The sequence below is a fragment of the Aaosphaeria arxii genome (assembly GCF_010015735.1).
Source record: "Aaosphaeria arxii CBS 175.79 unplaced genomic scaffold BU24scaffold_8, whole genome shotgun sequence".
Taxonomy (NCBI): Eukaryota; Fungi; Ascomycota; class Dothideomycetes; order Pleosporales; genus Aaosphaeria; species Aaosphaeria arxii.
In genome coordinates this window covers 706387-727831 of record NW_022983481.1, presented here as the reverse complement: position 1 = coordinate 727831, position 21445 = coordinate 706387, and the positions used below count along the sequence as shown (strand labels likewise).

General features: G+C 50.4%; 8 protein-coding genes and 1 non-coding gene across 9 annotated transcripts; 6 read left to right on the top strand and 3 right to left on the bottom strand.

Annotated features, from left to right (window-relative positions):
• Positions 1–338: 338 nt before the first annotated feature.
• BU24DRAFT_269512 (uncharacterized protein) lies at positions 339–981 on the top strand. Its single transcript, XM_033522576.1, has one exon. The coding sequence runs from the start codon at positions 494–496 to the stop codon at positions 833–835; it is 342 nt and encodes a 113-aa protein (XP_033380425.1). The 5' UTR covers positions 339–493; the 3' UTR covers positions 836–981.
• Positions 876–2297, top strand: BU24DRAFT_425923 (uncharacterized protein). Its single transcript, XM_033528853.1, has 2 exons — positions 876–998; positions 1089–2297. Exons 1-2 carry the CDS (start codon positions 972–974, stop codon positions 1974–1976), a joined length of 915 nt encoding a protein of 304 aa, XP_033380424.1. The 5' UTR covers positions 876–971; the 3' UTR covers positions 1977–2297.
• A 551-nt stretch (positions 2298–2848) lies between these two features.
• BU24DRAFT_485398 (NAD-dependent glutamate dehydrogenase) lies at positions 2849–6197 on the bottom strand (the record flags this gene model as incomplete). Its single annotated transcript, XM_033533386.1, has 4 exons — positions 2849–2897; positions 2952–3052; positions 3102–5805; positions 5860–6197. The coding sequence occupies 4 exons, from the start codon at positions 6195–6197 to the stop codon at positions 2864–2866; spliced, it is 3177 nt and encodes a 1058-aa protein (XP_033380423.1). The 3' UTR covers positions 2849–2863.
• Positions 6198–7793: 1596 nt separating this feature from the next.
• BU24DRAFT_269504 (uncharacterized protein) lies at positions 7794–9034 on the top strand. The gene is made up of 3 exons (XM_033522575.1): positions 7794–8148; positions 8408–8510; positions 8701–9034. The coding sequence occupies exons 1-3, from the start codon at positions 7963–7965 to the stop codon at positions 8919–8921; spliced, it is 510 nt and encodes a 169-aa protein (XP_033380422.1). The 5' UTR covers positions 7794–7962; the 3' UTR covers positions 8922–9034.
• BU24DRAFT_396874 (Ppx-GppA-domain-containing protein) lies at positions 8727–11475 on the bottom strand. Its single transcript, XM_033525320.1, has 2 exons — positions 11081–11475; positions 8727–10780 (listed from the first exon to the last, which is right to left on the bottom strand). Exons 1-2 carry the CDS (start codon positions 11143–11145, stop codon positions 9148–9150), a joined length of 1698 nt encoding a protein of 565 aa, XP_033380421.1. The 5' UTR covers positions 11146–11475; the 3' UTR covers positions 8727–9147.
• A 217-nt stretch (positions 11476–11692) lies between these two features.
• On the top strand, positions 11693–11779 carry BU24DRAFT_t71. The gene has a single exon. It is a non-coding gene; the product is annotated as a tRNA-Trp (tRNA).
• A 1191-nt stretch (positions 11780–12970) lies between these two features.
• On the bottom strand, positions 12971–15607 carry BU24DRAFT_453543 (uncharacterized protein). The gene is made up of 2 exons (XM_033531270.1): positions 15069–15607; positions 12971–15011 (listed from the first exon to the last, which is right to left on the bottom strand). Exons 1-2 carry the CDS (start codon positions 15490–15492, stop codon positions 13213–13215), a joined length of 2223 nt encoding a protein of 740 aa, XP_033380420.1. The 5' UTR covers positions 15493–15607; the 3' UTR covers positions 12971–13212.
• A 2333-nt stretch (positions 15608–17940) lies between these two features.
• On the top strand, positions 17941–18913 carry BU24DRAFT_425918 (uncharacterized protein). Its single transcript, XM_033528852.1, has one exon. The coding sequence runs from the start codon at positions 17949–17951 to the stop codon at positions 18654–18656; it is 708 nt and encodes a 235-aa protein (XP_033380419.1). The 5' UTR covers positions 17941–17948; the 3' UTR covers positions 18657–18913.
• Positions 18910–19789, top strand: BU24DRAFT_425917 (uncharacterized protein). Its single transcript, XM_033528851.1, has one exon. The coding sequence runs from the start codon at positions 19288–19290 to the stop codon at positions 19765–19767; it is 480 nt and encodes a 159-aa protein (XP_033380418.1). The 5' UTR covers positions 18910–19287; the 3' UTR covers positions 19768–19789.
• The last annotated feature ends 1656 nt before the right edge of the window (positions 19790–21445 follow it).

The following is a 21445-nucleotide window of genomic DNA, read 5'->3' as shown; positions in this document are numbered from 1 at the left end:
CCTGGTACTATCTATGACACTAAACCGAGGGAAGAGGGGTACTTGAGGCACAATACAAAGTACAGCTACAATGCAAGTACTCCTCGTCATTCTCTTTGTACCTCGTACCTTGTATGGACTACTAGACGGTGGGCAAAAAAAAGTAGATCTAGTCACTATTCCACTCTCTCCGGTCATCCACATCCTATCATTCTGCCACTCTGTTCATTCCTACGAGTACGGAGTACTATACGAGTAATAACTCTATCAGATCTGCCTCTGCCTCACGCTTTCTCATGTGCCCCGTTTCGTCCTTGTTACAACTAATTCCCGCTGGTGGGCCTTTTCGTAATACATACATGGCCCCTCCTCACTCAAGATCTGACTATTGCATTACCCCTCATACAATACTCGTCGTGCTCATGCTCATGCTCACTCTCATGCTCGAATCCTTGTGGAGAATGCAAAAGACGTGGATAATGCCATCGAGATCGAATCAAATGGGGAAGTCAAAATGACTCCGCAAATCGCGTCACCGCTCACCGCCCTGGCGTTTCCCTCCTCCCATTCGCCAATGACTTTAACCCATCCTCAAACACGGAGTGAGGACACAGAGCAGCGTAGCATAGACAAGGAGAAGGTACGCCCGAACGCCGGACAGACAGATGGACAGATGACAGGAATCTGCAAGATTGCTGCAAGATTTTATGCAAGAGAGGAGGGAAGGGAAAGAGTACGAGTAGATCTCTTTTTGAAGCTCTGGCTTGCTTCTGCTTCTGCTTCTGCGACCGGGGGGGCGAGAGCGAGGGACTGGCCTCCCCTCCACTTTCTTGGCGGAGCATCCCTGTCACTCTAACATTTTCTTTCCCACCCCCCACTCGTCATACTTCCATACCCGTACTTGTACATACGCAATATCTGCATATCACAAAAAACATCAACAACATCTGAACCGTCGTGCATACCTCCGCTTCCCCCTCCCCGCCGCCGTCATGAGCAAATTCGGCGTGCTCGTAATGGTAAGCCACATTCCCATCCCATCTCACCTCCAACCCCTACCCCAATGCATCGACGACGACAATGACGACGGCTAACTCCCTCTCCCCCAGGGCCCCGCGGGCGCCGGCAAATCCACCTTCTGCACCGCCATGATCCAGCACCTCCAACACAGCAAGCGACCCTGCTTCTACGTGAACCTCGACCCGGCCGCCGAGGACTTCGCCTTCGAACCCGACATCGACATCAAAGACCTCATCAGCCTAGAAGACGTAATGGAAGAGATGTCCTTAGGCCCGAACGGCGGCCTAATATACTGCTTCGAGTTCCTCATGGAGAACCTCGACTTCCTGACGGACCCGCTCGAAGAAGTCACAGAAGACTACCTCATCATCTTCGACATGCCGGGGCAAATCGAACTCTACACGCACGTGCCGATCCTCCCGGACCTCGTCAAGCACCTCATGCGCGGCTCCCTCAACATCAACATGTGCGCCGCCTACCTCCTCGAATCCACCTTCGTCATCGACCGCCCGAAATTCTTCGCGGGCACCCTCTCCGCAATGTCCGCCATGCTCATGCTCGAGATGCCGCACGTCAACATCCTCTCGAAAATGGACCTCATAAAGGGGCAAGTCGCGAAGCGCGACCTCAAGCGCTTCCTCGACGTCGACGCGCGACTCGCAGACGAGGACCCGTCTCGCCCGGTGCCGAGCAACGACCTCGACGTCCTCCCCGAGACGCTCGACAACACCGACCCCGCGAAGACGGAGAATGTTATGGCGGGGAGTGCGTTTTACCAGCTCAACAAGGCGGTTGCGCGCCTCATCGACGACTTCAGCCTCGTGTCGTTTCTGAAGCTCGACGCCCAGGACGAGGATAGCGTCAATGCGGTGCTGAGCTACATCGACGACGCGATTCAGTTCCACGAGGCGCAGGAGGTCAAGGAGCCGAAGGACCTGGATATGGATCCTATGGAGGCGAGCGGCATGGACGACTAAGTTGCGTGACGTGAGGATTCGAACACGATATTTTACATATGCAAATGGCAATATCTGCATAGAGATACAGCGCTCAAGGAATCTTCGTTTCCATCTAGTATGGCACTACAACGGACATGAGGCCGAGGCAATTGGAAAACCGGCTTCTGACATAGACAGACATTGTTGTCTCTGAAAGCCGCACTCGATTCCGAAAGAGAAAAAAGAACGAAGAAGAGAGCGCTCTTGGATATGTGGATAGGGAGGGGCGTCGACCACCCAAACACACAGAGGCAAAGGGGGGCGATGTTGGTGAGAACGCAAAAAATCAGCGCAAGAGGGGAAAGCGAAAACGCTTGTTGAATGAGAGAGACTGAGTGACGAAATGATACCCAAAACCTTTGAGAAAAATAGAAATGAAAAGAAATGAATCACATGAATGAATCAAGTCAGACAATCATCACACGGAGCGAAAGCACGTTAACAGCTTGTTTTCAAGCTCAAATCGTGCTAGTTGAAACCTTTACATAAACGAAAATTTACCCACATCATCAAACTCGTAGTAGTAACTGAGAAGATTCATTTATTGTTTATGCTTCACAAGAGCATTATACCATCCCATTGATCCAAAATGCCTTTGGGGGAAAAGGGTTGCGGGTAGCCAATCAATGGATGATACCTGGCGTCCTCGAACGAACTCCAGGCAAATGGATTCAAAAGATATATGTATGTACTGTGTACACTACTGAAACTTTTTTTCGTAGTGATGAGCAAAAAGGAAAGCAACAACTTTTTTTTCAATGTCCAATCAATCAACGCCGTATGCGTGCGGTCCGACAGCACGTGGGATGCAAAAATGTCTCTGCTGCTTCGCACTGAGCAGCTAGAGCTGGATTACAAAGAACTACTTAAGAAACGGTCTTGGCCATTCGCTTACTCATACTGTGATGTTGTTAGAATTAAGTTTTCTTGCGTAAGATCGTTCGAGTAACTTACAAGTCAAAGAAGGCAAATTGGCTGGCATTGACGCCATAGCCATAGATGAATCGGCTAGCCAAGAAACTGCCAAAGATAGCACGGAGGTAGTTCTCAGGAACCTAAAACAATTAGCCAATGCCGTGCATTTGTTCGAAACCTATCACTTACTCGTTCAATGATCTGCTCAAGACCAATCTTCTTCAACAAGGTGTTTGGCAGAGCCTCGCTGAGAACAGACTTCCTGAACTCAACGTTGTTCCAGAGCTCGGTGTTCTGCAACTCCTCGTCCAATTTGGTAATGGCGGTACTGAGAGTATCGCTAAGAATGCTCCTGCGCTCGCCTGTGGCCTCGTGCTCCCTCCAGATGGCCTCGAACTCGAGCCTGGCATTGTTCTGGATGGTAGCTTGGACTTCCTTGACGTACTCGTTGTAGAAATCAGGAGCGGATCCGTCTTCGCGGATGCACATGTTCTGAACAAAGCTATCGTCATCGAAAGACAATGAAGCCAGAACCTCGAGAGACGATGAAGTAACACCTCCCTTGTTCGCCGACGCATCCTTGTACAGAATGCACCCAGCCTTCTCAAGACGCAGCTTAGCATCCTGGGTGATGAAAAGGTTGGCACCCTCGACGATATAGGGAATAATAGACTTGCCATCCACGATCAACTTGTTAGCCGTGGTCAGATCGATGGACTCGGGTCGTCCTCCGCAAGGCACGAAGGTGTCGTACTGAATATTGCTGCGAAGGTGGAAAGTATTGCGGAAACTTGTGCCATTGTAGATCGTCTCGCCGCTAGGCAGCTTCACGTTCGTCTCGTCGACCAAAACGCGGTAACCCTCGGGCGAAAGCTTGCTCACGTCAAAGTTATTGATCATGAGACGACCCTTGGCGAGTCGAATGAGCTCCTCGTGGTTGATACCTTGAGGGTCGACAAGAACACCAGAACCATCCACAATAGAGATGTACTTCTCGTTGCTCAGGAGAATCTCATTCGAGCCAAGATCACCGTCGGGTCCTCCAGTCTGGAGCTTCCTGATCTGGCTTGGGTCGAGGTTCAACTTCCTGTAGATTCCTTTCACATACTCGCGGACGGAGAGGGTGGTCATGCCGTAAGAGTCGTGGGGAATGCCACCGAGCTTAGGGTTCTTGCCGGTGAAGAAAGACTTCCACCAAGGAGCGCCACGGGCACGAGCATGCTCGGTGGCCCAGTTGACAAGCTCAGCAGTATTCTCATCAGGGCCCATGAATAGGATCTCGGGCTTGCCGTGGAGATCGACAATAGGGTCCTTTATTCCGGGGCTGTTAGGGGGAAGGAGGAGATCAAGGATACTGTCGATGTATTTCTCGAAGGCGGTCGTTGCCTTGTCTTGGTGATGGAAGTCCAACAGTACAACACCCTTTGAGCCACCTTCAGGAATATCCTTGTTCTTGCGCTGCTGCGTGTTGGCGAGGTTGTAGTTCTCGTCGAAGAGAGAGCGGGCATTGATTGCGTACGCTTCTGGGCTTCTGGACTTGACGATACGGATACCTCCACGAGCGATATCGCGGAAGCGGAGATGGAAGCCACGGAATTCCGAGCTAATAACAAGGAACATTCCGTAGAGAGGCTGGGGGTACTCCGAGAGAGGCAAGAAGTTGGGGTTCAGGCGGAAGCTGAGCGCCACCTTGGTGGGAGTGTAGAAGTTGGTCTTCAGAACGGAATTGTTGAAGATGCGGAACGAGTTCATGACGATTTCATGATGCTCGTTGACAACACTCCTACCGATCTTGTCGATGAGCTCGTCGTCCGTGAGGACCTTATCGACCTGAAGTCGGAGGAAACTGAGAGTGGGGATGAAGTCATCCTGCTCGCCACGGGTGTGCACATAGTGGGTGTTGGCGAAAGAGAGGTAGAGGGTGTGCACCAATTCGGGATAGTTGTTGATGATTTCCAGAATGTAATCAGCAGTGAAGGTCTCGGTACGCAGCCTCTTCTTGAGCTTGGAAAGGAGCTCAGCATGAGCGCTGTTCTCCGGGTCCAACATGCCGGCCAAGGCATTGTACTCATTACCAAGTCGGTTGAGGAAGTGAGAAATGTATACCCAAACGCAGTGCGCGTAGATGGTCTCCTGCAAGCTCAACTTGCCGGTAGCAAAGTGAGCTTGGAACTTGTTCTGCGGGATGCAGTAAAGAAGGGAGACTTCCTTGATGATCTGGTGGATCGATGCTTCGATCGGGGGATGCTTGGCAGAGGTCGGGTTGACTTGTCGGAGGTAGAGCGACATGGTCGTGTAGCCGTTGGAGAACTGCTCGACATACTTCCTGGTGGTTGTCAAACCGTAGTAGTGGTACAGATCGCTCAAAGCGCTGAACAGACCGAGAGCAGAGCCCTGCTTGTAGGCAATCACGAGACGCTTGTCGCGCGAGCCCTCGATGTCGTAGTACTCGATGACAGGTCCTGTGCGCTCAATGGCAATCTTCAGCGCTTCCTGGTAAACGGCCTTTGTGTTTTCAGTAGCCTTTTGCAAGAAGCGCTTGTCTCCAATCTGCTCGATGTCCGTCTCATTGGGATTGGGATTGGGGTTGGCGAAATCGCACTGGTACACGAAGTAGCAGCGCAATTGCTGATCTGGGCTACCTGGTAGGGAGCTGGCAGACCTGAAGCTCTCCACACGGTATCCAGTGCTTCCCTTGGATCCATCAAGGTACTTGGAGTCGATGCGGTGCTCGTAACGAGGACCAGCCATGACCGTCACACCGGGCTTGCTAGTATCGATGTAGACAGCATGGTCAACAGCCTCCTTGTCTAGCCTGATCTCGAGGCGCTTGTCGTCGCGGGCGTAGGCGGCAACTTTGGCGGCGTACAGCGAATGGATGTGGTTCACGATGCTGTTTCGTTGTTAGAGGAGTTCGAATAACTGCATTGGCTAGGAGAGAACTCACGCTTCGGACGTCTCGGTGCTGAAGTACATGTCGTCAATGCCCAGCTCGTTGTAGAACCAGGTGGTCTCGGATTCTACAAAGTCTGGGGGGATGAAGCCCTTCTCCTCGACAGCGTCCATGACCGCCTCCATCTGCTTCTCCTTGCCCTCGAACTTGGGAGCAACATAGCCGGAGCCGCCGGAACCCTCCTGAGGGAGGACTCGAGGCGTAGCATGTCCGGAGCCAGGTATGCTCAAGTGTGTGGGGAGAGGAGATGGACGGCGCTCTGGAGTGCGAATGACCTGCTCGAGGAGCTTGTTCGGGGCGGTAGCAATGCCATTAACTGGTGTTGACGCCATGATGTGAAATGTGCGGTTATTGTCGGGCAAGCCCAGAGGCGGGTGTATTATGGGTTATAGAGGTAGTCAACCCTGCAATTGCAGCTTGAACGACCTTGAAATTGATCGACTAGTGGCAATTCAACCTTAAAATCGTCTCAAAAAAGCACTCTGAGCGATTTGTTGAAGGTGACGTTTTCAAGGCCGAGAGTTATGCGGGTGGGGTTTTCTACAATTGGTGGGGTCCGGAGAAAACGACCGCGAATAACCAAGTAGAACGAGGTGACGAATGGTTCGACTAATGGGAGAATTGGGTTAGCGACTGGATGAGTGATTTCAAGCGTGAGAGAAAAAAGGTCAGATGAAATGTGAGCGGATGAGAGCGCAACGGGACCGTAAAAGTATGCGGATGCGGAGCCGTAAAGGAAATGCTGTCCTTGTTGGGCGAGGCTATTTAAAGCAAATAAAGATAGACGGGTAGGTAGGAATGACGCAGGTACCGACAGGCGGTGGTTGACCGCCGCCGTGACGATTCGCGACAGGATCTCCCGACAAGGACCAGGTACGAGGTCGTGCAGGATAAGGGAACGACTTACAATTGGACCAATTGTGCCGCTGATATCCAGAGCTGAAGAGGCCACAGTCGGTGAGGGAGTGAGTGTGTGAGAGGAAGCCAGGTCAGCAAGTCGGGATGAGTAGTAGCTGCGCTGTGCTGTGCTATGCTATGTTTTGTCGTGCTGTGCTGGGCAGGCTTAGATGCGGCGGGAGGGGCCTTGAAGCTTGGATATGAGATTATGTGAAACGGTAGCACGAGATAAGGGCGTAGAGTAGCAAGCACACTTTGCTGTTCTCAAAGATAAGAGAATGAGGAGTGTGATGTTTATATATATGAATGCTTGTGTAGTGTAGTGTAGTGTTGTGGTGTGGTGTAGTGTAGTGCAGGTAGGAGGTAGAATCAATTAAGATCTAAGTATGAATGACGGATGGAAATGAGATAAGATGTTGGTGAGAGGTGCAGAGAACCAAAGAACATAAGACAGCAGCGGGGAAAGGACGTTTTATATAGAAGAGAAGAGAGGAAGTGAGTGAGTGAGAAAGCATGTAATGTAATGGGGAGAGGGGCGGCCAGGTACGGTTGAGGCAGTGACGATTGACCATTTCTTTACGGAGTACCTGCTGTGACCAGGGACTGTACTGGACTGGATGCGTATGGCGCGTCTGTTAGTTACCGTTCGAGAATGGTCGTCATGGGTTCTACGACTAAGCAGAACCAGGTAGGACTGGGACTGGGACTGGGACTGGGAAGGTGCAGCTCAGTAAACACACTTGAACTAGGAAGGCGGGACCCCAGATCAGCCATCAAGAACCCGCTAGCCTCCCTTCTCTTGCCTCTCTTGCCTGCACCTGACGAACCCATTCACCTTCTTTTCACACCTAATCATACCTAATTATTATCCTTACTATCCATACTCTCTCTCTCTCTCTCTCACTACCTACTACTATTACTACTATTTACTACCTACATAACCTTTCATTATATTCATTCTATCCAGATCGAACAATACTTGAATCCAACATCAACCACTAGTCAAACTTGAATCCATTCCAGACAGAAACCCAACTCCAAGACATAACCAGTCCCAACTACGGAGTACCAACCATCAACTAACCAATTATCGACATCTCTTGAAAACTTAACGATTGAAAACTCTGTAACGGTAAAAACACTGGGCGGGGTTGGACTAACCTGGATTCCAGTACTTATTACCCCATACAAAGTTCGAAAATGGTCACATCCGCAGAGATTTCATCCTCCGTCGGTCCCTCGGAACCACCAACTCCAGTTCTTCTCCCTCTACTGGCGAACAAAAGACGCAATCATGGCGCTAATTACCCCATAAATTCATCACTGCATCGCGACATCCCTCCATCATCCCGACGTCTTGCCTCATCGCCTCATCCTCAACTACTTGTTGGTGACCCCTTTCCTTTCCAATCCAATCCCCTCATTCGCGCATCGTCTTCTATCCTCGATCATCACCTTTCATCATCCATGTAGCAATGTAACAACAATAACACTTCCTTGTGGCCCAGCGTTTTCTCCAAGTTTCCATTCCCCACTTGGTCAGCGTTGTTTTCTTTTCCACCTTCTTGCGAGTCCCGTTTCGTTTCATTACTCGTTACAACCCTTGCCACGGCTAGTCACTACTAAGACTGCTACTGCGGACAAGATTAAAAATGCCTCCTCATCTTTGTCACCGATCCAGAACTCACGATCCTTGGCATTTCCGGGGCGGCTGAACCTCTTAGGGCCAACCGTCTCATGGACTCAAGGTACGTGGCCCCTCTGGAGTGGCCGTGCACGGCACGTGTGCCTCCCCTTTCGACCAAAATAGGTTCACGATGTTTTCATTCATGTCACCTGGCTTCAATCCGGGCCATCCCCGAGTAACTGTGCGAGGTCACGATGTCTACTTTTTCTCTCCTCTGTCATCTCCGTACTTACGTACTTACTTACCTACAGCTGCCCGAAGCACCCGGGAACCTCGTAACCGACCCTCATCCACCTCCGATCGGACCGCCCCTCGCACACCAGTGGCAATCCTCTATTCATTATCCATCCATATCCACCAAAAAACTCAAATCCATACCCATTGGTGCACTAACCTAATATCTCTGCAACTATTAATTAATCACCGCCTTTTCGAAGAATACTGCAGCCGCGGATTCCTAAGAGATGAATAGCGGAGTCATTACGTCCCCGCCCAAGTCCCGTTGTGCTGTGGTTGTGCTTCCTCAGCCATTCCGAGCTGTCCCCATGATGGACGTTCACGATGCTCGCCACCCCGACTGGGAATCACGCGATCCAGATGCTTCTCAAGGAGTCATAATGTCGTCAATGCTCAACCAAAATAATTGTGTCCCAGTAATTCAATTCACCGCCAGCCGCATGACCTTTGTTCATTCGGGCTCAGCTGGAATAGTCCGTACCATTCACTGTCACAACCACCTTGTGTCCACCACCGCCGACCCAGTTCTTCTTCTTGCCCGCCTTCTCCACTTTACTCAACGCGCCATGCAATCCCTCGTCCAATTCATCCACAGGCTTTGAGAACGTGAAATCAATGCAAAGCACATCATGCTCCTTTTTGGCATACCATGACACCTTGATGGCCAATCTCTGCTCTCTGACCAACCCGGCGGGATACACGTTGCCCAACACAGCTGCAACCCTACCTAGATACATGCACCACCAAGGCAGTCCTGCTGGAAGCAATTGCACCATTCTTCGATAGAAATCCTGCTCCGTGGGCGATATCGATCCAAAGCCACCGTAACGCTCGCACAGCAGCACCGCCAGGATGGCCCGTTGCTCATGACTGATGCCATGGGCCGCAGAGAAGACGCCCGTTGTCGTGCTCCTCAGTGCCCCTCCCGCACACAGATCCTTAGGATACGCAGAGTGGACGTACATTGCCTGCACGAACGCCGTGAGCAGTGCAACGTCGAAAAGGCTTGTTGAGCTTGTTTTGCTGCCCGACCTGACAATACTCGAAGGAGGTCCCTTCAGTGCCGTGGAAAGAAGGTCCACTAGCTCCTGTGTCGATTCCCTAGCGTGAGGCCGTGTAGCAGTAACTAGCGGATCTTCCGCTCGCACGCGGGGGTCAAACTCCGCAAACAATAGTCCTTCCCTCACCCCGCCCTGGCAGAAGTAGACGTCCGTGATGCTGGGCAGGGCCTGCGCCAGGCAGTCGATCAGAAACGCCACGGCGGGGACCTGGCTGGCCCGCCGCTGGGAGACCCGAAAGATCTCTGGCGTTTCCTCTTTTTGCACCGCCATTCGAACGTCCTGCGTGTTCTGAAACTCCTCCGTCCTGACTTTCATCCCGTTGATGATCGGTATCGGATACGGTCGAATGCTGTGCTCCGACATGAGCACGAAACCCCATCCCCTGAACCCACCCCCAGAAAGATACAACGGCAACCCCCCAGGTCTGTCAAGCAGCTCTCTGGGGATCCCGATTCTCCCCACCGCCTCCTTCAAATCCCTCACAACCTCCTCCCCAAACACCTCGTATCCTCTCCCCTTCCCACCTACCTCACCAATCCTCTGCGTCAACGCCGCAGCGCCATAAGGCAAACTCACGCTCCCCGCCTCACTCATCCTCACCTCCCCGTCCCCCGTCCACAACCACGTAATCTGCGTGCTCCCCCCACCAAGATCCATCATCAACCCCCTCACCTCCCCATACGAACTCGCAACGCCGTACGCGCCCACCCTACCCTCCACCTCCTTCGCCAACAACTCTACCTCCCACCCAGTAGCCCTTCTGATCTCTGCCCTGTACTCTTCAGAATTCGCAGCCTTGCGCGTCGCCTCCGTCGCCACGATCCGCACGTTCGCGTCCGGCACGCCGAAGTCGCGGCACGTCGACTTGAAGCGTAGGAGCGCCTTGACGACTTGTTGTGTTGTCGTGGAGGGGATCCGGCCGTCTGCTCGCTGCGCGTCGTAGAGTGATATTCCTGCTCGGTCTAAGTAGACTGTTGGTAGTATGCGCTGCGTTTGGGGCGAGAGGTCTGTGATGCTGAAGCGGATGCCGTTGCTGTTGTCTCGTCAGCTTGTAAGTCTAAAGTTGTAGAAAGTAATCCTAATTATGTGTGAAACCCTCCAAACATATAAAGGTAAGTGAATAGGTAGGTGCGTATATAAATACATAGACCACATTACAACGTTCAGTATACACCCAATTCAAACACGTCCCCTATCCCACCTGCATGCACATCATACTCTAAATCCAATATCTCTCCATAGAAAGCCGTCTCCAACCACATAACCTCCTCACAAAACCCCTCATACATCCCTTTTCCCAAATAAAAAAGAAGAAAAAGAAAAAGAAACTCACCTCCCCATATCCACCAACCCCCTCAACCAGCGGCCCGCACCACTCGTCGTCTGTCCCGCCGCCATCTCTATGAGTCCCTGAGTTCAAGTCGTGCTGCTTGTTCTAGATTTGAGAGGTGTATATATCTCTTTCTTTATTGTTGTGTTTGGGCGTTCTTGTGTGTGGTGATTTGTACGCGAAGCTTCAACTCCCCCCTTTTTTGAAATATGGACGGGAAAGAAAGTGTGAAAGGGTTTGTTGTATTATTTTTTTTTTCTTTTGCAATGAAGCTATGTGGTCTTTGAGGAGATGGGCGGAGGTAGGTGGCTGGGCGTTTTTTGAGCTGGTAAAAACTTTATAGATATTTGGTTCTATGGAGATAGAAACAATTGAATAATGGAGGGGAGACACAGGCGCGAACAGGGTATGATGTCACACAAACACTGCTGCTTGGGAACATTACATTGTTTGTTCGGCGAAACATTGTTCCACGTACCCCGCGCTAGTCTCTCCCTAGCGCCTCGCACCAACAACCAGCAATCAGCTCCAAATGGAAGCAAGAGGGCTCAAAATATCCTCTGTTGCCGACAACATAGTAAACTTTAATTCAAGAACATACATAATCAATTGATTGGCCGCATGGCGCAACGGTAGCGCGTCAGATTCCAGTGTTAAATTGGAGAGTCCTGAAGGCTTCCTGTTCGAATCAGGATGTGGTCATTTTTTGCCTTTTTTTGCTCTTGGAGCAGGATCGCTTTTTTTTGCTAATTTTTTGGACTTTTCTGTCTTTTTTCAGTTATTTTTGCTAATTTTACCCCCTTTTTTTACCTTTTTTTTTTTTTTGCCCCCTTCTATCTATTTGTCTCCTCTATTATATTAATAGATAATAAATAAATAGTAGTAGCTAGTTAGTTGTTGTCAGTCTTGTTTTGAGTTTCATTTCTTTTGCTTTGCGAATCCTTTCTTGATTGACAACATGTGTCCGTATGTCTATCCAATGTGATCGATACGATACATACATACATAAATAAATATGAATCCAACCAGATATCACAGCCAAGTAAGTAAGTATTCAATTAGATTGATACGTGGTGACTGATACACGAGGCAGGTAGGACAGACAGCAATGCAAGGGCCACAAACTGGTTCACATACACCAAGAGCGGAACGTTGTGCCTGGACTATTGTCTCATCCGACATATCTTCGTCTGAATCGATTAATCTTCTTGCACGACTAGCTGGTGGTTAGCTGTTGAAGGGAAGAGCTGACTGGCGTTGGAACTGACACAAATAGACAGACAAATTTGCAGCCTTGTTGTTCTTCGATTCTCTCTCATCTTTCTACAGAGCAAGGGTTGCTAGGTTATCTTTTACTACATTTGCTCGATTGAGAAAGTGCTTCTATTACTTAGTGGATAGAATAGATTGATTATATGATTGAATACTGGTTATTTCAATAGTGAATTAGAATTACAGCTTGTTGATTGTCTATGATATATTCGTAGTAAACGAAATATATGTGTATATATACACGAACATATTGTAGCGTAAAATGAATGGTTTTACACTTCTACAATGTATGCATATATATATATATACGTACATTCATGTACGCAATAAATTTATTTCTAGTCATTTACCAGACAGATAGCATGAGATGGTGAGATACATATGTGTGCAGCGTAGGTCAATGTACTTGGGTAATGCACGTATGACGGGTACAGCAAAGCTTTTATGTTGTTTTGAGGGATAAAGGGGTTCTGCGGAATTTCGATTGGAGAGGAGATGTTATGATTGATTAACGGACGGGGGAGACGATGGCGAAGTACTTGCTATCATTTCTTTGTGCGTTTGGGGCTAGGTGACTGGTGCGAGGATTGGGTGTATTTGAGGTCGTAGGGAATGCGATGTAGATAAATGTGTGCGTATGCATTGTAATCCGCTCCTGAAATTGATCTGAATGTACGTATGATATGGTATAGCAAGACGACAAAGAAAACACGAGAAAATTACACAATACCCCCGCAGAACGCCCAATCATGACACATACTCATACACATCCCCAACAGAAACACTACCTCGTACAAAAAAGATCGCTCGAATAGAAGACAGAAAGACCACACCACGAGAACAATGTTTCGAAAAACCAACGCCTACGTCATAGCCATAGTATGCAAATCAAAAACATCGTTCCGCCATCCCCCCTCACTCCAGTCGTCGATCCTTTCCGTAGCCTGCGCGGCTTCCTCCTCCCACAACTTGACGACGCTGCCAGGCGCGTACTTATTCCTGAACGCGCCCTGCCTAGGCGGCGCGACGCCGACGCGCGTGTAGACGTCTGGGTCGTCCTCTGGCGTCAGACGGGTGAGGATCGCCTTGAAGAACGTGCGCAGGTCGTCTGGGTCGGAGATGCGGGTCGCGCGGAGGCGTTCGCGGGCGAACAGGAGCTCGCGGTTGGCGCTGTGGATGAAGCCTGCGATTCCCGTGGCGAGTTGGCGCTCCATGACGCGGCGGATGATGGGGCGGAGGAGGGGCTTGAGGAGCCAGCCGAAGAGGCTGAATTTGGATTTGCGGAGGGTGTAGGAGAGCTTGTGGATGTGGACTCGGACGGCGTTGAGGGTGAGGATTTGCTCCATGCGCTCTTTGGCGATCTCGACGTCTAGGTGGATGTCGATGCCGCGCTCGTCGAGTTCGAAGGATGCGATTCCCTCGTCTGCGAGGCGGAGAAGTCCCGAGTGGGCGCGGAGTAGGAAGCCTATTTCGTCGGCTCGGAGAGAGAGTCCGTCGATTTTGATAGTCATCTTCGAAGTTACGTTCGAGGCTGTCCGGAACCGTGCCTTCCAGATCTCGAAATCGTTGTAGGTCTCTACTTTGAATCGGAATGGGAAGAAGGAAGTGTGGTTGATCGTTCGTCCAGGCTCAATAATAAGGTTCTCAAGTAGAAGATCAATCTCCGGCGTGGAAACCTCGAGGCGTGGGATGGGGATGTACTGGATTGCTTGGATGATGAGAGGAACAAAGACGTTGATCGCATCGGTAACCAGTTCATTATTTGTGTAAGCATGTCGTGGAGAGAGAATGTTGAAGATACGAAGACTTGTCTGAATCAACTTTGCAATATCTTGATCGCGAGTCACGGAATTGAAGGTTCTCTGTGCTTGCTCAAAGAACTTGTCAACGTCCTGGCGCAGTGATGAATCGTTACCAACACCGCGGGACTTCTCCCTCAATTCCTGGAACTTCTCGTCGGCGTTGTCCAGGAAATCCGGATCAGTAAGGAGCTTTTGTAGAGAGTTTCCTGTATCCGTCAATAGATCCTCGAATTCGGGGTCTTTGCGAGAGTGCTCCAGGACCTTGTGGAAACTGTCCTCAAGTTTCTTCCATTCCTGTGTGTCACCAAAAGAGCTAAGGAAAAGCCAGAAGTTCTTGGCCGCTCTCTCCATGGCGGGATTGGGGTTCACATCCTTCTGTGCGGCCCCCATGGCATCTTCAGCCACACGTGAGTATGCTAAAGCATAACGCTGAAGTAACAGGGAGAGTGTCGAGACAGACTCGGAGTAATCCTTCTTGTGCCTGAGGTTCGTAACCGTCTTCTTCAGGCGATACAAAAGCGTATCACCTTCAGCACCCGTCAATTTATCGGCCAGACTCTCCTCGGCCTCCTTCGCCACTTTGGCAGTCCCATCACCGACAACCTTAGCTATCTCCCCCACCTCGCCATTGAGATTGTCTGCTGTTGGTGGTGGACCCGTCTCCGCACCAGGTTCTTTCAACGCCTTTTGTTCCGCCGCCGGGGGTTCGATCGTTTTACCGGCTTGTTCTGCCACCTCAGATAATGCGAATGCAGTGTCTCTGAACACCTCGCGTCCAACGGTGTTGAGATCGGAAAGAAACACGCGGAAGTCAGAGTTGGTAAGGAGCAACGAGCCCACCGTCTGGAGACTTCGATACGCTACACTATTGTCAGACTCCACATTCACCAACGAGGTTCACGCAATAATGTACACACCCGCAGCAGTATCAGCCTTAGCCTTCGACCGCGAAGCTCTCCGAGCAACGTCATTCACATCAACCTCGAGTCTCGATTTCGAAAGGTACCAGATGAAATCCTGTATCTGGTCCTCGCTGTTCTTGTTCTGCAGGAGGTCTATGAATTGATGCAGCCATTGCTTTGTTGACCGCACGAGCAGGCGGCCCGAGTCACTCAGGTCAGGGTTGTCAGGGTTCAAGATGTCGGCGGCGAGCAGGCTTCTGAGGTTGATCACGAGTTGTTCATTCGATGGCATGTATCCCTTCGACAGGGCGCGCACCATTTGGTAGGAATGGAGCTTCTGGTGGAGCTCGCGCTGCAGGACTGTGTCATCGCGGTACTGAGGTAGCAATGGCTCGTGGTCGGCGTCGCGAGACTTGCAGAACCCGAAACAGGACGACATGATGCCTGTGGGTGAATTCTTGTTTCAGTGTGAATGTGGTGTATTGTTGGAGCTGATCCGACCGCGTAGGTCGCGTCGCAATGGATCAATTAATTGACATCGTCACCTTGACGGGTGGTTGGAGCTATGGATTATGATCGACGTCATGGCGATCATGCAGCGGAGGACGGGTTCTTCCGGCCAGGGCCCAGATCAAGCATCCCTGTTAGGCCAGGCGAGGGGGTAGGGGTGTGTGCTCCCCCACTCTATTAACAGAGCTGCGACTACACTACACAATACACGTACCATCCCATGGCACATCAATAAGGAAACTATCAGGGTGAAGAGAACCAATGAAATAAAATATCTGTAACAACCAAGATGCAGCACTTAGTCATGTTTGTAGTTTAATCAGGTGTAAAGTCAGTTATAAAGTGAGTTATAAAGTTAGGCTTCAACCAACAAGTCGATTACATCCCTAGCTTCCGCCCGCATAGAATTCGATATCTCTTTCACAGAACCTCGCCTGCACCTCGTCCAAAGAATCCTGTCGTCCCCAATCTCTTCGCACCCAGAAGTCCGAAACGTAATGCACTCGCCGTAGATGAGGCAGCCGTTCCGTCGACACATCGCACAACCGCATCAACATCTTCAAGATGCCTTTCCTGTACCCGTGCCAAAACTCGGCTCCAGTCACACCATGGCCCATTATCCAACCGCCTTCGAAATCCTCCGGATCTATCAGCCCCGAGTGCATTTTGATACGTCCCTCTGTCTCGATGACATCTTGGCGCCACTGATCATTCAGCGTGAGTTCGGCCAGTGAAGTAGGAAACATATCTCCGACATCAAGTCAAGATATGGCGGAGATCCTCCCGAAAAGGGTTTGAAGTTGAATATGCAGTGTTTCTAGGTGACGGAATTGAGGGAGAGAGGCGAGTCTACCATCTGGCCCCGTGTGGTATCCGCATTCCACTGAGTCGTAAAAGTCTAAGTGAAGATGCCGAGGCGTTGAGGCACGCATCAGGAGGCCGCTGTCGAGGGTTTTAGTGGTCGAACCTGGGACAGATAGTTTCTGCGAATGCCGGCGGTGGCTCATTCGCAGTGCCTGAAGCTGATGGGCGTGCTGGCAGAGGTAATATAGGGACTGTGGCCCGGAGGACGAGGCATCAAGGTGAACCTCCTGTACCGTTCCAAGGTATTACTCCGGTGGCGGTCCCGGCCCAGGCCCAATGGGGCTGTCTTCTTCCATACCATCCAACTAGAACGACACGTTCAAACTTTCGTCATCCTCAGAGGAGTGTAATCGGATGAGATTCGATAATCTAAGAAGGGGGCAGTAGTCTTGGTGGTCGATTCCCGTGTCTTCTTCGTCCTCATGTGGAGGCCTCAAAGCCACTGGTAGATGCCGATCTAGGCAAAGCTGTATCGACGCCAGAGAGCGGCTTATTCCGTACCTCTGTCCATGACCCAGCGTAGTTGGTGTAGCAGATGTGCCATCTAACTGCCGATTCTTCACAATCGTTGTCATTAAAGCGCTGTACTCAGTACTATCTCGAGATCTCGGAACCATCAAACTCAGCATTGTTAGTCGTGGGGACCGACAGAGTATGTCGAAGAGAAGTAATTGCGGTACGTTGTGTTGAGTGATTAAGTTCCGGTAGTGGTCGCTGTCCAACGTCCTGTATTCCACGTTCGTTTTCGCCAGGTTCACAATCCCCTGCATAATAGCCTCTGGCGTCAGCGTCACCCAGCAGGCTATCTGGCGTATGAAATGACCAAGGTGCGAATGATTATTTCAGCAATCTGGATAGAAGCAGCAAGGACTCTGCTTCCCATATAACGATGGTCTGGAACAAAAACGGTCGAGTGAGCGCGTCCAATCTCTTCGACACGAGGCATAGATTGAACAGACTTGATCGGCCAGCAATAAACGACACTGGTGGCATTATCGTCGTTTGTGAAGTCTCTACAATATCCGCATAATCTGGCAGCTCGGGTGCTGCGTAAGCCAGAATTCTATTCCATATTTCGATCGGGAGGTTTTTGGGAGAGCGAGGGCCGTTCATTGTGAAGTACGAGGGGAAGTTTTCGCTGAAACGTTCTCAGGCGCTAGATGGATTCCGATATTCTCTACGGCAGGAGAGACGTGGCGGTCGTCTGTGCTAAAATGTTGTGGGAATTCGCGATGAAGTTCCGTCAGCGCTCGTGGGATTGAGAGGGTCGAACGATACAAGAATATACCCTCTCAACTGATTATGCAATTATCTTACACAACTTGCTCGGCAACATTCTTGGCTGTTCGAATGAACAGAAATAATCGTGCCACAACGAGATCGGCGCCTATCAGGTGATGGAGGAGCGACCTTATCGTTGGTTACACAACATTGATACGTGGGCCAACAGCCTCGAAGCTAAACCTGATATAGCTATCGGACCTCTGCAAAATATGTACTACTGACCATAATACTGACACTATGAGCGCTCATTGCTTACCCTGCGATCGAGACTTCATCGATTTCGAGGCTCTGCAACAACATAATCGAGACTCACCCGCGCACAAGTTCGACTGTACAAGATGCGATCGCCATTTCAAAACCGACAAGGCTCTGGCACAGCACTACCAGAACGCCAAGGTTCATGCTCAGTCCTCCGAACATCCATCCATTCTCACAACGCCTCCTAAAAAGCAAAAGCCGACCACGAAACGAAAGTCGACCAGAAGACCGAAGTCAGTCAAGATATCGTCCATGTACCCTTCACTCCACAATGACGTGTCCGAACTCCTTCGCGAAGACAACCTTTTCTTTAGCTTCTACGAGGAGGACGATAGTAGCAACGACATAGACGATTACGACACGAATATCATGGGCAAGTTTACTTGCAGAAATACAGCATGCCTGGCTATCTGGACAAGCAAGCAAATAGCCATCACTATACGAAGATATTCCAACCAGCGATACAATGCGAGGGTGTATTACCAGTCCTGTAAACGCTGCCGCATGACGAGTGAACCACAACCGGATCATTCATATGCAGAAAGAGTGGCATATCGTCTCAAAAAGTGGTCTGGAGTCCAGGTGGAACGCCCTCCCTTCTCAGGGCGGAGTGATGGCCCACATAGGAGCGATCTATGTGAAGGGTGTAAGCAGGGTCATTGCAGCAGGATGGAACAATTGTTCTAGCCGAGTTGGCACTTATTCGCATTGCTTTAACCTTCACGATTTAGCTTCGGGTAGGGTATCTCGCGACCTCAGGCAACGAAACACACTGACACTAACTGTGGATGTTCACTCTAGAGCCTACGAGTAGGTTCCGTGCCATGTGGCTTTCCTTCAACCGAAGTCTTTCCACCATCGTGACATCCACCCAGCATGTGAGAATGCGGGTCCATATATCGTATCGTTCATATGTATTTCTTGAAATTGATTCAGTTCCTAAATCTTCCTTTCTATATCTCGCTATGGTTTTGGCTCTCTCTTCTGCTTGCCGCCTTGGACTATTCTATTCTCCCTTGAACAGCCACGAATGTCTCTGCCATTGTCATTCAACCCTTGCATCCAAGCTACTTGGACGATGAGATAATCCCTCTGACTTTGCAACTTGAAGAGTCCAACGATCACGCGGAGACACGCAAGGGAAAGTATCCAGTCAACGATGTTCCAGATCTCGAAGTTGCATGTGCAAACTACCTAATGGAAATCGAGGGTCACCTGCCATCCCTCATGGATGTCAAGTTAGCCCACAGTATTTCCAAATGCGGTAGATCTAGATGCACGATCTATCGCTCAAATCACCACAGTGGAAGCACAGGCTATGGAAGACCGCGGCGTTGCGCTGCGAATGAGCAAGGATGACCCAGACCTCGAAGCTCCTCCCCCGTACACTGAGGATATCCGTAACGAATATCTGGAGGATGAAGTCCTGCGGCGGCTCAAGCTCCTTCTTCTCAGTGATGAGACGAGCTATGACGACAACGAAAGCGAAATTGGCCCTTCAGCTCCCTACACCCAACGTCAGGCTGAAGCATTGGGAAAAGTGTCCCACCAGAATTTCGAGTGCTGTGCCTGCCTGTCTGAGTCTCTGGGGGGTTCGCTGAACCAGAGTCTCACGCCTCGATCAATTTTGACGATTATATCCACTCAACTTCCCCCCAGTTTTCTTACAAACATGGATGATCCAAATGCTTCAGGGCCATCGAAGGTTAAACTGAAACGCATCTCCATGGCCCTAGAGAATTGCAGTGCATATGTAAGGAGCCGCGGGATGCTTGGCCACAGCACAACTACCAGATGACAGAACAAGATGCAATGAATCTCCTCTCAAAGAAATAAGATAGAGAGTAGGTTGGAGCTACCTAACGGATCATGATCGACGTCATGCAGCGGAGGACATGTTATTCCGCCCGGGGCCCACCAGATCGAGCATCCCTGTCAGGCGAGGGGTGGGAATTGGTGTGTGTGCTCCCCCACTCTACGACAGAGCCGCAACCACACTACACACTATACACTACACGTACCATCCGCTTTGATCTCCCGAACACTCTACTCGCAGGTGGGTAGCAGGAGGATCGGACAGGCAGTGGTCGGTGGTACAGGCCTGCAACATACTCGTGCTGCCCCGTAACGAGGCCAACAGGTTGACAGTAGCTTATCTCAATTGCTGTGTATCCACACTCTGCATGCACATTTTTCCGTTTTCTGCCTGTTTGTAGCTGGCTAGTCTTCCGATCAGCTCTCTTGCGACTGCTTTTCCCCGATCGATAAGGGAAAAGACTGAACAGAGGCTCGCCCGGATTCCCGTTCCAAATCAGACTCACAGAACACGAGGAGAGGGGCATGCGGAGGGGAACGAGAACGAGAATGAGGAGACGGGGTGCAGCGCAAGCACTTCCATAATCAGACAAGAATTTCGATCTAGTTGATTGGATTTCATGAATCATGAGTAGTTAGTGAACAGTAAAAAAACAATCTGGCAGAAATTTGGGCCCGAAGCTTTCGAAGCTTTCCCCGCATCCGATGTATCGGCGTGCTGCAAGTCTGGCGTGCGCGCACTCCCGCTAAAAGTCTCAGTTTATTCTTAGCGGGCAGCCGATATGGAAATTTACGGAAGCTAGAGGGAGGGGGTCCCACGTTCCCAATGTCCTCTTTGAGTAGTTCCGCCTTTTTTCTTTTTTCTTTCTACGATGTCGTTATTTCTATTACCTGTGGAAAGGGAGACGAAAAGAGGAGAAAGAAAGCTGTATGCTGTGATTGATGTTGCAGAGGATATGTGATCCACCATTTTGGCTTGGTACTACGCCTCGAAGCACGGCTGGGTTTTGAGTCTTTTTCCCCCTTTCCCTTCTTTCTTTTGTTGGTTCTAGGATTGATTGCTGTGATCCTTGAATGCCGGGCAAGGTCTCACACCGCATTCTCACACCGAAAGTTTTGCTATTAGCCAATGTGCTACGAATCGGGAGAAAGAAGAGGCAAAAAAGGTTCGTGGGAAGTGAAAGACAAGAGCTGGGGAGTTGTGTCGGTGAGTCGTCGTCGTCTTGCGGGTGGCCAATGCCGCAGCCCCGAAGTGCTGCACGCTAATCACGAGGCGGCAAGGAGGGCTTGTGGGACAAGGGTTCAGCCATGGGTGGGAGGAAGGGGAGGGAAGGATGCCGCAACTGCATCGAACAGTATTAACTATCGAACACTTTGTGTACGTAGGCATACATGCGTACCGTACGAGGGAGTATCTAGACCATTGATTACTTATTGTAATATGTGACATTTGCCAGTAAGTAAGTCAGTAAGTTCCAGGCATGGTTGTAGAATTGTTGGGGTAGGCCCGCAGGCGACAAGGAGGAATCGGATTCGAGACAGCAGCCGTCGGACCCGGGATATAAGCACAGATATGGCGCAGGGCAGGTTCGCATGCCACAAACATGCAACCGGGGGGTAAAATAAAACAATGCTGGAAATTGCGAGGGATTTTTCGTCGT